Genomic DNA, 17,334 nt, shown 5'->3' on the forward strand with positions numbered 1-17,334 from the left:
AAATGTCTATTCAGACCCTCTGCCATTTTTTATTTGGATTGTTTGTTTTTCTGTTGTTGAGCTGTATGAGTTCTTTATATATTTTGGATATTTACTCCTTATCAGGTACATGACTTGAAAATATCTTCTCCCATTCAGTAGGTTGACTTTTTATTTTATTGATGGTTTCCTTCCTTTTTAGTTTAATTTTGTCCCATTTGTTTATTTTTGCTTTTGTTGCCATTGCTTTTGGAGTTAGATCCAAAAAGCTATTGCCAAGAGCAATGTCCAGGAGCTCACTGCCTAATGTTTCTTCCAGGAGTTTTATGGTTTCTGATCTTACATTAATAGACTGATTTTGTTTTAAGGAATGAGACAGGAAATCTAGACATTCGTTTTTTTTTTCTCAGAAAAATTAACTTTTAACAATTGGAATTCAGTCTTTAATTATACTTATATAAAATAACATGGAGAAAATTTACCTTCAATAGACTCATGCATTTACCTCAAATAGAATATCATCCAGTGAACTTCTAACAAGTGTATTTCAGGATGAAAGAGAGTAACCTTAGAAGGAAGATCTGAGATGGAGGAAAGAATAGTGAACACTGAATCAATTTGTTCAATGAATGGATAAATATTTAAAACCTTTACAAAGTAATTTTTTAAAATAATGGCTAAGTTGCAAAGTTTTTAAAAAAGCAGGAGTAAAAATGTTGTACAAAAATAATTTGAAGACCCCATCTATCTGTAAGAGTGGTTAGACAGAGCTAGGAAACCTCCCAGGAAACCTTGCTTTTCCAACTGTGCAGGCTTAAGCTTCTCTGGCTGATGTGACAAAGACTCTACAGGTTGCAACAAAAAGCTCTCTTGATTGGTGAATGTACTTCCCAAACACTCTCACGTCATGTCTCTTTTTGTATCAATTAGGCATTCTTTATTTTTTTTTTTTTAACTATCTAGTTTGTCAACATTATTTTACAATTTACTGATTTGAAATGCCACCTATACAAAATTCCCATGTGTCATCGCATCCATTTCAGGACTTTGTATTCTGTTTCCTTTGTGGTAGATAAAATATTAGCAATCAAAGACTGATGGCAAAGACATCGCAGGTGAATAAAATTACTGGAGTAAGCAAAATTCCAAACACTGAAGGCATAGGGTTCCATGGTCAGGCTTGGCTGGAGACTTTGTTATTTGTAGGGGGAATTTAGAAGGTCGGCTTGACAGTAGATTTTGGAAGAGTTTAAATACTAGGCTGAGGAGTTTAGGGTTTTGATTTGGAAACAATGAGAGCCATTGAAGATTTGGAGTAAAATAAAGATGCAACGTGACAGAGTGGACAAAGCATGGCATTTGTAGTCAGAAGATATGGCTTCCAGGTCCTGGGTCTGCCACTTACTAGTTATGTGACATTGGGCAAGTCACTATGTTCCCTAAGCTTTCACTTTTATGTAAGTTAGGCTGATAAACATAGAAAATAATTAACCTCTAGAATTTCATAGGAATTAAATGAAATCATGTATGTGAAAGTACTGTGTTAAACATAAAGCACAATAAAAAATAGAAAGTTATCCAAGATGGACCATCCACAGCCATGCTTGGGGAAGACAAATCTGGCAGTTATATGTGTATATTTAAGGACAAGGAAAGAGGTTCATGATAATAAAAGAAGCAGATTGCACGACAGTACCCCTAGTATGATTCTGTTTTTCTTTAGATACATGGAATCTTTTACATTTATATGTGCATGAAAAATGTCTGGAATGTTAAACACCAAAAGAAAGTTAACAGTGCTTATCTCAGAGATAGGTTATGGATGATTCTTGTGTTTTTGCTCATCTTTATTTTCTAATTACTTTTTACAATCAATATGTAATATGGTGTGATAAAGACAAAATGATAAATTCAGTGAGTCCAGACGCAAATCTATCATTACCCTCTTTACAATTTTCCTATTTCCCTCTTTCTATGAACATCATCCTCATTTTCTGTAGCAATCAGGAAAGAGAAACCACACCAGTTATTTTAATAGAAAGAATTTAATATAAATAATTACTACCTGATTGCAAATTTGTTAACTAGGTAACTGAAAGGATGAAAGAGAACTTGAAGATATCACAGAGGTGGCAACTGCAGGAAAGAGCTAATACCCTTAGGACTGAGGCAACAAAGAGAAATGGCTTGAATTATTAAAACTTAGAAACTTAGAGGGGAGCACCTGTGATGCTGGGACCCAGACATCCGAGGAGGGGGCACCTGTGAGCTGGTGCAGGTGTCTGTAGGAGGAGGCATGAGATGAAGCTGGTTTTCCAAGTGTTGGAAAAATGTCATACTTGAATCATCTGCTCCTAAGGGAGAAGGATCTACTGCTTACAAGGTGAAGAATCCTTGCTGCAGAGAAGCTCATGTAATCAGCAAGCAAACAGGAAGCAAATGGGAAGGAGCCCCTTCCCTTTTCCTTTCAGTTCTCTAATCACCCTCTGCCGCCCCCTATTGGCAGAGCCCAATATAGAATCAGCTGGTAAAGCAGGAATGTAGAGGGCAGAGTCCCAGCCCCACTGTCATAAAGCCAAATATAGAAGGGTAGGTTTAGAGCTGAGAGACAATAACTTAATAATGGGAAGATTTTTCTGGTTCTTGTTGGAACCAAAATCTTGGATTATTCTTGTCAACCAGTCAATCATCCAGTCATTGCTTCAAAAATAAGATGGAGTCTTTGCCTTCAGGGAACTTGTAGTATAGTAGGAGAGATATAAAAAAGAAAAGTCTATTACAATACACTGTGACAAGTGAGTCCATAAAGAAAAGACTAAGCACATAGAAGGATATTGTAACCCTATTTGAGAGAGAAACAAGGGAAAGACTTTCTGGAGAAAGTGACTGGGTGTAGAGTTTTACAAGATGATTTGGAGTTAGCCTATAGAAAGGAGGAGAAAATGAAAGAGGATGGAGTGAGGCATTGCAGAACAGGATTAACAGGTATTCAAGCCATGGAAGCATGAAATACCATAGTATACAAGGGAACCATAGGCAAGCATTGGATTTTGACCAGAATGTAAAATGGGAATAGAAATCTCAGAAGGTGAATCTGGAATGGTCAGCACAGGCCAGTTCTATGGTGAATCACTGAAGAGTTTTAAATGCAATTAAGTCCTAAAATTTTTGGAAGGTATTTGAATCTCTTTCCCCAACACCAGAACAGCCACCCACTCAGGAAAGCTGGATGATTCAACCTTCCGAAAGCATTTTTTAAATCACCTATGTTTCCATTTCCGCTACCATCGACCTAGTTCAGGATCCACATTTATTCTCATGTGGACCGTTGAGATGACCTCTTCATTGTGTGACTGCTGTCACTCCCTGTTCAATGCAGCCTTTACACAACTGCTGGATTTGTCTTCCTAAATACAGGCTTTGGACATCGTTTCTTTTTTTTAATTGAAGTATAGTTGATTAACGATTTTGTGTTAGTTTCCAGTGTACAGCAAAGGAATTCAGTTACATATATATATATATTAGTGTGTATCTGTTTATCCAAAACTCCTAATTTATCCCTCCCCCAACCTTTCTTCTTTGGTAACCATTAGTTTGTTTTCTGTGTCTGTGAGTCTGTTTCTGTTTGTAAATAAGTTCATTTGTGTCATATTTTAGATTCCACATATAAGTGATGTCACAGAGTATTTGTCTCTCTTTCTGACTTACTTCACTTGGTATGATAATCTCTAGGTCCATCCATGTTGCTGCAAATAGCATCATTTCATTCTTTTTTATGGCTGAGTAATATTCCATTGTATATATGTACCACATCTTCTTTAACCATTCATCTGTCAATGGACATTTAGGTTGCTTCCCTGTCTTGGCTATCGTAAATAGGGCTGCAGTGAACATTGGGGTGCATGTATCTTTTCGCATTAGAGTTTTCAGCTTTTCCAGATATATGCCCAGGAGTGGGATTGCTGGATCCTATGGTCGCTCTATTTTTAGTTTTTTAAGGAACCTCCATACTGTTCTCCATAGTGGCTGTACCAATTTACATTCCCACCAACAGTGTAGGAGGGTTCCCTTTTGTCCACACCCTCTTACAGCTTTGGACATCATTTCTATGATAACTTCCTTTGTATCGTGTATTACATTTGACCCAGTGATTTTCATGTGCATTACTTGATTTAATTCTTACCAAAAGTCTAGACATTATACACTATAAGATTATTGACTCCAGTTTACAAAGTGAAATGAACACTAGAGAACACAGGTGAGTTTGCCCAAGGTCATTTAATGATGTGTCAAGGCCAAGGCTTAGAATCCATCTCCTCTGACTACAGGTGTTTCTGACTATTTATTTAAATTAAGAGTATTCTTAATATTCTTCATAAGGTAAGGTTGGCCGTTTCATAATGTTAAATTGTTATGGGAAATACACAGAATTATAGGATTTTGTTTTAATTACTTTTGAAGATAAGCACTGAGAACTTCTGGCATCCCAAGAGAGTAGGGAGTTCTTTAAAAGGTTATACCACATGAAGACAACAGAAGTATGAATGCCCTTTAAAATATATAGTTCCTAGTTTAATAATTATTTTTGTTTTCTTCTTAAGTGTTAAGCAACATTAAATTAACTCTAGTTGGAAAAGTGCATTATTGAAGTATCTCCCAAATGAGCTTAAGTATAGAAGAACTAATCATTTGACTCTTCAGAGAGAACTGAAAATGTGATTTCCCTAAACATAGACTGTTCAGGAGGAAGCACTTCCAGTTAAACAAACAGTTGAAGCCTACATCTTAAATAAATTAGGAGTAATTGTCATCTACTCAACATCTTCTGTTCAAAGTTCATTTAGACATGAAAATGTTCTGTTTTTTTTTTGTTGTTGTTGTTAATACCACAAATGGAATGTTTACCTCACTGTAATATTAATTAAATATTCAGTCGTGATAAGAAATACTTAACCCAGCTGCATCCTTTAACTGTTTTGGTGGATAAACTTGGGGCTAATATAATACTTAATCTCTTACATAGTATAGATTTTTAAAATTCACACTCTCAGGCAATTTTTTAAAGAATTGTCAGTTGTGTGTGTGTGTGTGTGTGTGTGTGTGTGTGTGTATTTTTATTTTTATGTTTTTTTCTTTTTTCTTCTTGTTCTTTTTTTTTTTAATAGAACATCAGTTTTATGACAACCATGGCTACACCTCAATGTGGGAATTCATGAGAGTTTAATAAAGTTCATTGACTTGTCATAGAAAGTTTGAAGCCAGACAAAATAGAAAGTTTTATTTCCCCGTAGAAGTTCATATGTTTGCCTGCTATATTATGTGCCCAGCAAACACCTTTCAAAAAACTGACTGAGAGGAATCCTTGGCTGTGAGCCCTGTGGTCCTCATTAGAATGGATCCCCCCCAATGACACATCCGGTACCTGGTATCTGCAGCAAGTACAAAGGCCAAACTCTGCAAACCTACACTGAGTGCAGAGTCTGGCCCAGGCATGGTAGCGAGGAATAATGTGGTGGGTTGACGAACCATACTTGCAGGTCACTGGGAGTATCTGTGAAGCCTCCATAGCCTCCAGCAGGTAGACTGTCATTGCTCATACCTAGGTCATAGTGACTTATCAACTTGAGGATCATCAAATTCCCAAAGCCAAAGATTTTAAATAGCCTGCCTTTTCGTGAAAGGTACTGTCATTTACTTTGTCTTAATAACCCTTTCCGTTTTGATGGTTAATCTGATATGGCAGCATGTGAATATGCCAGCATCTGAAGAGTGTGTTAATTAAATGCTCCTAACAGCCTGGAAAATACTGATATATTCATCAGTCTCTTCTCAACTAGAGATGAAGCTGGAAGAGGAAAGGGTCATCCTTTGGGTACATTCTTCCCAGCCTAGAATACTTACCCTCGCAGAAAAGAAGAGTTGATAGAGACGAAGCAAAGATGCAGAAAAGCCATGGAATTATATGCCTTTTGGCCATTCACTCAAAAAAAATTTTTGACTGGGATTTTGGGGTTAGTAGATGCAAACTATTATATATAGAATAGATAAGCAACAAGGTCCTACTGTATGACACAGGGAACTATATTCAATACCCTCAGATAAACCATAATGGAAATGAATATACAAAAGAATGTATCTATATGTATAACTGAATTACTTTGTTGTACACCAGAAATTAATACGACATTGTAAATCAAATATACTTCAATTAAAAGAAAAACTATTAAACCTACTGGGCTCAGATGTTGGGAACACAGAAAGAGACCAACCAGGATTCCTCAGGAACTTCCAATTCTGGTCAGGTCTGCATCATGATTTTACACCCAGATGAGCAAATATCTGTTCCAAATGAAATATTAGCTATCTGGGGTCATCCCAGCAACTGACAATTCCATTTCTCTTACTTAGATGTTTAATGCTCTACATATTAAGTGCCAAAAGAGTTTGCATGGGACTTGGTTGGGGGGGTTGGGGGGGTGGGATGGGGAGGAGTGAAGTTTAGTTGATTTACAATATTATGTTAGTGTCAAGTATACAGCAAAGTGATTCAGTTTCTTGTCTTTCTCTGTGTGACTTACTTCATGGGCCCTAGTCTTAACATCAAAAAAATCTAAAGATGGGACTAAACAATTACCTTCTCAGGTAGTTGAAAGAATTTTTTGAGCATACTCTGCATTTTACTAAGTTTTGGAGAAGACATAGAAAATAAATTTGACTTTTACCCTTTAAAGAGCTCTAAAGAAAATTCCTGTTATTAGACTTAACATGTTCATTTCGTTAATGGGACTGTTGAAAAGTTGAGTTTGTAAAAATTTCTTCTAAAAAGCAATTTCTTACTCTGTCTACAAACCTTCTTTTGAAGTGTGCCGTGTCACTGATTGTTTTTCTGGTTTCCTTGCAGACGTCCTGCTGGCCTTGAAGAGGAATCCCTTTTGTTTGTCTGGTCAGAAGGAGCCCTTGAATTTATTGACAATGCAGATACTTTGAGACCTTTCACGCTCTATGAATATCGGGTCAGAGCCCATAATTCCAGGGGCACTGTGGAGAGTCTGTGGTCGTCAGCACGGACTCTAGAAGCCCCACCTCAAGATTTGCCAGCGCCGTGGGCTCAAGTCACTGGTGCTCATTCAGTTCTACTGAATTGGACGAAGCCAGAATCTCCCAATGGCATTATCTCCCAGTACCGTGTGGTCTACCAAGAAAGAACCGATGACCCGACGTTGAACTTCTCTGTTGTGCACGCTTTCACCGTGATGGTAAGAACTTCAGAAAAAAAAGTATAACAGATACTTAGATTATCTGGTTAATATGTTGACATTAATTTTCTTATCTGCCTTGTCATTTTTCTTCACTTGGGGCTTAAACATATATATGAAAATGGTTAAGTGCAAAAAATGCAATGTAGCCATGAACTAAGTATAAGAGATATTGGAGACCAGTTTTCATACCACGGTTAATTTGTGTTACCTCCAGCAAATAAGTGAATCTCTCTTTGCATGATTTCCAAATCCATTAAATGGGAATATTAAATGTGTCCCTCTACACCTCATGGGCATGAGGCTCAGATAAAATTAGACATGTCACATATGTAGATGTGATATTGGCTCTTGGAGGAAAAAGAAAATTAAATTTCTAGGTAGACCTGTCTAGATACATATAGTTATACATATACATCACATGCACTATAACTTAGTGGTGATTTTTCAGGGTTGGCCTCCTCTGGCCCATAACACAACTTAATTCAGTTTACCTTGTATCTCCTGAGAGCTTTCTTTACCCCTGGCATAGCCTGACATTCTATGGGAGATACAAAAATAGGATGATCCTTGTCTTGGGGAGTTTTCTCTGTTATAATACTGCAGAGATGAGAACTGAACATAAAAAAGTAAGAGGAGTAGTGGGTTACAGCCCATAATATCCACCACACTGGGATTCAGATCCCAAACCCTACCACCTACCAGCTGCAAACCACAATACAAGTGAGAATATCATACACCAAAAGTGTTAGGCAAGAAATGCTCTGGAAAGTGTGTAAATGTGATTCAATTTGTGTAAAATATTCTGGAATATTGTAAATATAGAGAGGAGACATATTGGGACAAGGGAATACTCTGCAACTTATCCATAAAGCAACCTGTAGGGAGAGGAGGCACTTTTACTTTTTACTTCATATGATTCTTTAGTTTTGACTTTTTCCAATGACCGTTTATTCCATTATTTTATTTAAAAATATTTTTTAAAAATCTCAGTGAAGATCTGTGAAACACAAAATTAACCAAGTTATGTCTGAGAGATATTACTTGGCTGCCCTGACTCTCCCCGGCATTGAGAAAAATGACTGGCAGATAGCAAATATTAATAGAAAAAGAAAAGAGAAGAAAAGAAAGAAATGCTCTGGGAGATCAGCAGGAAACCCTCAGATTGATGGGGCTTCACAGAGATGAAACATTGTGGTCTTGGGAGTCAAATACATAGGGTTTTCAAAACGTGCCAAGACCTTGCTAAGTGTGAAACCCCTCATAAGTAAGAAAGAATAGACATTGTAAAGCATCATTGTCAAAGACCAGACCATTTTCTATGCTTCCAGTTTTGGCAGCCCACTTTACATGAAGGTTATCTTATAGAGTATAACATCTATCAAAATGTTTAAATAAGGTGAGGCAAACATATTTTCATGAAACTCCAGAAGAATCTTCATAAATGAATAAAGTACAATATTTTCTCACCGTCCTATGTTCAAATTTCTCATAGAATTAAGAAATAAGCAGTGTGTAAATTAAAGAAATCTTCATTTTTTTAAATTTAATTTTTATTTTATATTGGAGTATAGTTGATTTACAATGTTGTGTTAGTTTCACATGTATGGCAAAGTGATTCAGTTGTACATATACGTATATCCACTCTTTTTCAGATTCTTTTCCCATATAGGTCATTACAGAATATTGAGTAGAGTTCCCTGTGCTATACAGTAGGTCCTTGATAGTTGATTGTCTATTTTATATATAATAGTGTGTATATGTTAATCCCAAACTCCTAATTTATCCCTGCCCCCCACCTTTCCCCTTTGGTGACCATAAGTTTGTTTTTGAAGTCTGTGAGTCTGTTTCTGTTTTGTAAGTAAGCTCATTTTAGATTCCACATATAACTGATATCATATGATATTTGTCTTTCTCTGTCTGACTTACTTCACTTAGTATGATAATCTCTAGGTCCATTCATGTTGCTGCAAATGGCATTACTTCATTTTTTTAAGGCTGAGTAATATTCCATTATATGTATGTACCATGTCTTCTTTATCAATTCATCTGTCGCTGGACATTTAGGTTCCATGTCTTGGCTATTGTAAATAGGGCTGCAGTGAATATTGGGGTGCATGTATCTTTTCGAATTATGGTTTTCTCTGGATAAATGCCCAGGAGTGGGACTGCTGGATAATATGGTAGTTCTAGTTTTAGTTTTTTAAGTAACCTCCATACTATTCTCCATAGTGGCTGTACCAATTTACATTCCCACTTACAGTGTAAGAGGGTTCCCTTTTCTCCACATCCTCTCCAGCATTTATTGGTTGTAGACTTTTTAATGATGGCCATTCTGACCAGTGTGAGGTGATACCTCATTGTAGTTTTGATTTTCATTTCTCTAATAATTAGTGATGTTGAACATCTTTTCATATGCTTTTTGGCCATCTGTATGTCTTCTAAATGTCTATTTAGATCTTCTGCCCATTTTTTGATTGGGTTGTTTTTTTTTTTTTTTGATATAGAGCTGTGTGAGCTGTGTGTATATTTTGGAGATTAATCCCTTGTCGGTCACTTCATTTGCAAATATTTTCTCCCATTCTGTGGGTTGTCTTTTCATTTTGTTTATGGTTTCCTTTGCTGTGCAAAAGCTTTTAAGTTTAATTAGGTCCCATTTGTTTATTTTTGTTTTTATTTTCATTACTCTAGGAGGTGGATCCAAAAAGATTGCTGCGATTTATATCAGAAAGAAATCTTCATTTTATTTAGAATTCAGAATTGGTACTTTATTTTTTATTTGACATTTAATTATCTTTATATATCAGTGTCTTTCATATTACATCTTCTAGTGCACTCATTATAAGCATTAGAAGCAGTGTTCTTACGTGTAGTTCTTTTTTAGTTGATATGTGATCCATGGGGAAATCTATTACTTCTCACTATATCCTTGGAATTCATGTTCTTAACTTCCTCCCTGAAAGAAAAATATTGAAAAATCCTTGACAAGATCTTTCTGAATGAGGCAACTTAATTTAAATATATTTTAATGAAGACATCAATATTGCAATGATTAAACCTCTGATCTTTCAAAATATGGCTTTCAGAGGTTTCAGCCTAAACGTTTAATCTACCAAAAAGTTCTATGAGAATTCCCTTGTGATATACCCTCTAAGTCATCCCTTCATAGCCAGTTTCATTTTACAACCCAAGACTCAAAGTATCCAATGAACTCTGTTCTTTATTTAATCTGCTTGGTTCTATTTTTATCACACTAAAATGTTCCTGAAAAAGAGGAAGGCCTATGGCCTCAAGCTTTAAGCTTTATGTGGCCCTTTGTATATAGCCCTCCCCAACATAGTTTCCATTTGCCAGCCAAGTATTGCTGTATTCTTCCATTTTTCTAAAGATTAATCCTTGCACTGCTAAAGAGAAGAGCCATAATAATCAAGAAACAATATTTCTGCATTCCGTTTTTGAATGTGTATGTGTGTTCAAAGTAGCCCCCCAAAATCTGGATCTTTGGCCCTGAGGATCCCAAGAGAAGATTTCATTAGGTTGATCAGGAAAAGTCCCATTTGAACTTGTTGTTAGCAATCGAGGACATATTCCACAGAGCAATTGGGCCAGTGTTATGTCGTTCTGGTCACTAGGCCAAATTTCCAGAGCAGGAGGCCACTATGACTCTTTATAGACTGACATCTTTGAAAGAAATAATCAGGAAAATAAACTATTGTCTTTGAGTTTCATCCATTCCTACATTCCCAAGAGAATGTATTCAACCGTTTTTTAAAGATACCTAAAGAAGGAGGTTCGGGAGGTTCTTAATTCCAATTCCTCACCATCAGAGAAGAATGCTCCTTTTATCCTAGCCAAATCCCTCCTCCTGTGATTTAGGTCCATCTCTTCCTGTTCAGAACAGCATGATTTCTCTATACTAGTATACTGGGCCCTCAGGGTCAAGAACAGGTTATCAGCAATTCAATCCAATTTGGCAAATAGTCATTGAGTACTCTATTCAACATGTCAGTACTCAATACTGCTCTTATTTGTGTTATCAAAGTCTCCCATGCAGCTGGGCTATTGGGCAGAGACTCTGGGGGAAGATGAGTAGTCAAGTCTGAGGCACAGATTTTTACTACTAGGCATTTCAGGTTTTTAAGTTTCTTTGCTTCCGAGTTTCTACTGCTCATGTGTTGATGATTCCCTTTTAAGTCTCTCTGAGTGGCTTCCTGGCTGTACTTACTATTTCTCCAGTTCCTATACCAACTAAACATCTTCACTGTCTCTTTCCATTTCTGTGCCTGCCCTAGGAAATTTTTCCAACTTTTTATCTCATTGACCACTTTGGCTGAAATTCACCAGAGCAAAGGAATTGCATCTTTCAGTTAGCGAGATACAGAATCCATTCCCACAATCCAGGATTACAATTCAATCCGCAGACTTGCAAGAGGTGTCACTAATGCCCCTCCTTTGGTCTCTTGTTTATCTTGAGATCCCATCCCTGCGTGAGAAGCCACCAATAAATTGCCTGTAGTGTACTGCCATCCCTAGCTTGTCCCAAAGTCCCCCCGGAGCTGTTTACAGACAGGTGGATGTGGCTGGGAGAGCCACATAAGACAGGTGCAATGAGTGCATGAGTCCTCCTGATGGTGGCAGTGGGTGGAGAACGGGCAGCGGGGGCCTCCGTGGGGGTGGGGAGCATATGTGTTGGCGGCGGCAGCAGCATTAGCAACAGAGGCAGCAGGAGAGAAGAAATGGAAAGAGTGTGGCTTTTAATGTATCACCAGCTTCTCTCCCAACCTCATGAAAAGTTTCATCTCCTTTTTGGACCTAAGGAGATCCTTCCAAGGGGAAGAGAGATATCTAGTTCCTTAGGGTCTCTTCAGACCAATCCCCTCCACTACTGAAAACCAGCTTTAGGTAGAAGTCCTTAAACTCCCTTCCCAATTAGTTCTGTGATGAATTGTGCGGTGTCAGGAGAGAAACTGCATTTAGCCTTACTTGGCACGCGAGAGTTCCATGGTGGTATTTACAGGGAACACGCCTGGCAAGGTTAGCGGTACCGTTGCCACCATTAGGATTTGTTTGCTTTTTCTCCCTGGCACCTGCCATCACACTGGCAAAAATAACTTGGGATGGAAAGGCAAAGGTGGTTTGCCTGTTAGTCTGTGCTCTAAGTATATCCCTGCTTACCCCACAGGGTTATAAAACATCAAGCCCAGATCAGACACTTGCCCAGTCCCCAGAAAGATAAATGGTCCCTCACTCTGTATGTAGAATCAAACATACGGTGCTGAGGGGTAAGCAAATTATATGGGTCACTAAAAGTTGGCTTCTAATCTGGAAATAAAATCCAGAATTACAAACTCTAGTTTCTAGATTCTAGTTGCCAAACTCCCTTGCCCAGTGTCAAGGAGGAGGTATTCAAAATGTCCCCATGTGGTTGTCACAGATCTATTTACCATTAGGTAGATATGTAAAAGGAAAAAATGGGATATTTTATAATTGCCATATCATGGAGAGTCTGTGAGTACATCGATGAATTTATTTTTAATCCCATTTTCATTTTGGCTTAGTATAATGTAAAATATTATTGCTCTTTACATATGATCTTGAATTAGTTGTAGCTCTTACAATTTGATGGTTCTTGGCATTTTTCCCCAGATCCACTGATAAGTCAAAAGAAATGCTTTAGGAAATCTAGCTATCTAAAACAACTCCTTTGGTAACTGTTGTTCTAAAATCAAGAAAAAATAGTAATAAAAACAATAACTCTACTTTCTGTATCAATTCTACAAGCTGGGATTTTCAGTTTAGAATATGAGTACCTGCATCATTCATTCTTTTATATAAGAGATACAAAATATGGGTGAGTAGATGTCACACAAAACAGTGAATACTTGTTGGAACATCCCATTTTTTATTGTAATGTTGTATTTTGTTTGACCTCAACTTTTCATTTATTGACCTTACCTTATCTTTATCCTTTTATTCTAATAATGCCCTACCAAGCACAAATATATATTGGGGATCTGCTTTTTGCTCATTATTACTGGGGATGAAATACCATGTAAGTCTTCTTGAACTTTGTATAACTACTTCCTTGAAAGGGCTTTATTTTTCTCCAGCCACTTTATTCCAACAAGCTTCATCAGGACTCACTTCCTTGCTCATCAGTAATCTCTAGAGCAGGTCCCATGGTTTTCCAGTCACTTTCAGTGACAAGGACCAGTCCAGTTTTGGTAAATGGGACTCATTTCAGGTGTTAAAACAAATCCAGTCTAAATCCAGTCTAAAGCCTGACTTGTGTTAAGGGATCTACAGTGCGGAAGAGAGGGCATGTCCATTTTTCTTCCTTTTCTTCAGTTCCTTCTTCTTCTCTTGTTGATTTCCCCAGAGTCATGGAAGAAAAGATAAAATTAAAAAGTAGTGGAGTCTAACTCTTTAATATTGTTCTAATCCATCTACTGTTGCCTTCTTATTTGTAGGTGTCTCATGGGATTTTTTTTGGTGGGTTATGTAGAGGTCTCCCATGGGAGATTCCATGCTTCACAGTTCCTGATGCAGGCGACACACTCTTTGGCAAATTTCTTGCACCCCTATCCATTACTGCCCCAAAGATCCACCCACAACCTTCTACTTCTGCGTTCCCCTTCCCCGAGCAGTCAGCCAATATCAGGTCCTATCATGTTGACAAAACTCCTTGCTTTCTTCACATCCACTAGGCTTGCAGAAAACTTGTTCTATCAAAAGAGGAAAGTACAACTAGTCCAGCACTATCTTCTCTACTTGCCTTACCACTGGGTAAGATGCAGCCAGCCTCAGAACTTCAGAATTCATTGAATGAGCATCAGGTATCAGCTTGTGCATTAGGCCATGATCCCCAAATCCTGAGATCACATAAAAATCTCGGAAGACCCTTCTTCACCCTAATGGCTGCATCAGAATTATCCTATAAGTCTTGTCACCTCCATAGCAAACCTCTTGAAAAGAATGGAATGTCCATCTCACCTTTCTTGCAGACACCCTCAATTTCTTCATGCTCTTCTCTAGGATATCCTTCATATGCTTTGAGAGAGGAGTATGGAGTATCCCCATCCTCCCTCAAGTGGTAAGGAGATAACCTGGAGAAATTTCTCTACTGAATTCCCCTGTTGAACTTGCTTTTCATGAACCTTCTTATGTAAGAAGGATCTTCTCTTACATAAGTTGTCTTTCACAGATCTTCAGAGGAAGATGGGCTTGAAGGTGTAAGGCTGATTCTTTGTGTAAGTCCTGCAGACGTATGTCTAACAGTGCCAGTGGAGTTACTTATCACCTATTTTTCTAAGCTCTACTCATCATTTTCCAGTACATCCTGTTACATAGCTAAATGGCTCCATCATCTTTCCAGCTGCTCAAGCCAGATCATCCTTGAGTCCTCCCTTACCTTACTTCTATATCCAATCCTTCACTAAGTCCCGTTGAATCTAATTCTAAAGTATATGTTGAATCCTTCTGCTTGAAGGCCCCATGTTGTTCCCTTCTCCGCAAATGATCACATTCTTACACTTCAAATGGATCCACCTTCCTACTTAATTGTCAAGTTCGAACTAAAATGTTACTTATCTCACAAGGCTGTTGTAAGGGCTAAATAAATTAATGCATATGCAAAGTACTTTAAGACTGTAAATAGCAATATAAATAGGAGGTAAAACGTCAGATATCCTACTATTTGTTTGGAATAACAGAGGCTGAAAGACATGAGCAAATGTAGAAAAAAATTGGGGTTTGGATAAAGCAACTATATGAATTTGGTCATGATTGGAAAAATATAGATTGTGTTTATTTTAAGCAGGCCTCGCAACAAAATTCTGAGCTTGCAAATTTAGATATTTTCTAATACCATACTGTTCATTTCCAGGTAGTTTCTCAGATATTGGATTAGGCTCTATTTCCTTTCTAAATCACCCCGAGTGAGAATACGCTTTCTGTCTCCCTGGGGTTTAGTTCTGACCCGTCTCCCCTTCACGACCATAAATAATCTCACGCGGACCACCCTAAGAGTCCTCCTCAGGACATTTCCACTCTACATGCAGCTCAGTTTACCCACCATGACACTCACAGGACCCTGCCTGTTCACTTAGATCTGAGATCATGTAAGCAAAACATGCAGTCTTTTGGTCACACACACACACACACTCTTTTGGTCACACACACACACACCCCAAATCACACAGATGCTGCTAAATTGGCATCCACCCACTTCACCTTTACCAAAGAGCAGTCTATCAGTTTACGGGAGAAGTGGGTGGGAAGACTGTTTGCCCTTTGACGCAGGCATGTTGTTATTTTCTGGCCTTTAACTGAATTATAAGGAAACCCTTGTTAGACGCCCAAGAATCCCACAGAGCCTTGTTAAAAAATATATGAAAGAAAAGGAACTAGTCCACATTCTAACAGGCCCAGGCCATAAATTCAGAATATGTGCCATTTAGCAGAGACAGCAAGCTGTAAATGGCAGTGAAGGGCAGAAGTTAATTGAACTACTGGGCTCTTGTCACCAGTGGAAAGTAGCCACTACCTGAGGCAAGATGGCTGCCCCCGAGTCCCCGGTTGCAGCCAAGAGATCACATCCTGAGCTCTGCAAGGGCTTCTGGGTGAGGGGGAAATCATACACAGACGACCAATTCTTTTATGGTTCACAGCCGATCAAAGTGAAATTCAGCAGCTGTTCAGGACAAGTGACCACTGTAACGGCTGTAATATAACCTACTAAATAGAGAGGGAATTGCATTAGAGCAAGAGGTTAGCCGTGATTATCGGCAGGTGAGTGCTTTATTGAAGTTGAAAGACCATTAACATTGATAGAGTAATTATTTCAACTTGAAAGTAATTACCTTGATGGGTGATAACTTCTCCAGTGTTCCCAGATTTGATTGGGCCAAACAATGGTGAGCTCCTGAAGCTTAGAAAAATATTACAACAATACTGTGATTTTTAAATTACTGAAACCACTGTTGGAATATTTTAATTATGCCAAACAGTGAAAAGATTTTGCCTTATACCAGCCAGCGACCTCTCATGTAGAGAGAGACATTTGCTTTTTAATCCAAATGTAATGACCCACACCCACCACCTGTGAATACATATGTGATGGGTTTGCAAATGAATCTTTTTATCTCGTTAGAATGTTTAAGGTGAAACACCTTGTTAGTGCTGTAGCTGGATATTACTAAGTTCCAATGGCTGGCCTTAGGGATCATATCTATGAACTGGGAGGCCCTAAAATAGCATTTTCTCTTTGTCACAGAGGGTTTAAATTTGTATATATTAAATATCTTGATAATGACATCCTCAAAATTGAAAATTCTGGATGCCCTATATTATGGATCCCAAATCTCAGATTTTAGTCCTATAACTCATATGTTGAAACAGCTTTCTTGCTTGATGTGATGCAAGCCCACTAAACACATACCATGGTCAGGGTATTTTCTGTTCATCCACACTGAACATCAGTTAAACAAAATGAAAGTTGAAAACCTGAGCTTCTCTGAAAACTAATGCATGTACGAAAATTGTGAGTCATTTGCAATTGAGGACCAAGACACACAAAATCTAATGTGGTTGATCAAGACCAAGAAATACTGTGGGACTCTTCCATTCATCAGTTGTTCACCTTAAATCTCCTTTGATACTCTATCATGCCCAGAAGCTACAACAGAGACAAAGAAAGAAGAAATAGTCTCTTCCCTCTGGGATCCATGGTAGTCTTGGAGCACATGAGGAAAGAGACAAATTACAATATCATAAGCAATTCTTTGGTCATGCGTGGGCATTGACTGTACTTATAAATACTCCAAATAACTTGGGGGAGCCCTTACTCATACCCCTGCTTCTAAACCCAGCACTCGCCCTACAGAACCACAAAGCATTGACTGAACAAACACAGCATCATGAGTCTTAGTTCTGCTGTCAGAAAAGATGAATGTGGCATCACCTTCAAGTTCCTGGATGGTTCCTTAGACCTTTCTATCATCTTGGCAGGATTTGATCAGATGATCAGCCAATGAAGGACTGTCTTTATGGCAGTACTTCCTGGGATTTTTTTCCTAATGAAAATCTCAGACTCTCCTAA

At 38.0% G+C, this 17,334-nt stretch overlaps 1 protein-coding gene across 1 annotated transcript in view; it reads left to right on the forward strand.

The window, feature by feature from the left end:
- The window catches only part of USH2A (usherin), a 775,536-nt gene that overhangs the window by 641,479 nt on the left and 116,723 nt on the right, over positions 1-17,334 (forward strand). Inside the window, exon 60 of the mRNA XM_059905730.1 lies at positions 6,881-7,235. Coding sequence (XP_059761713.1) covers positions 6,881-7,235 — 355 coding nt within the window. The remainder of the gene's footprint in view (positions 1-6,880; positions 7,236-17,334) is intronic.

Source organism: Balaenoptera ricei, chromosome 1, assembly GCF_028023285.1.
Source record: "Balaenoptera ricei isolate mBalRic1 chromosome 1, mBalRic1.hap2, whole genome shotgun sequence".
In the NCBI taxonomy this organism is placed as follows: Eukaryota; Metazoa; Chordata; class Mammalia; order Artiodactyla; family Balaenopteridae; genus Balaenoptera; species Balaenoptera ricei.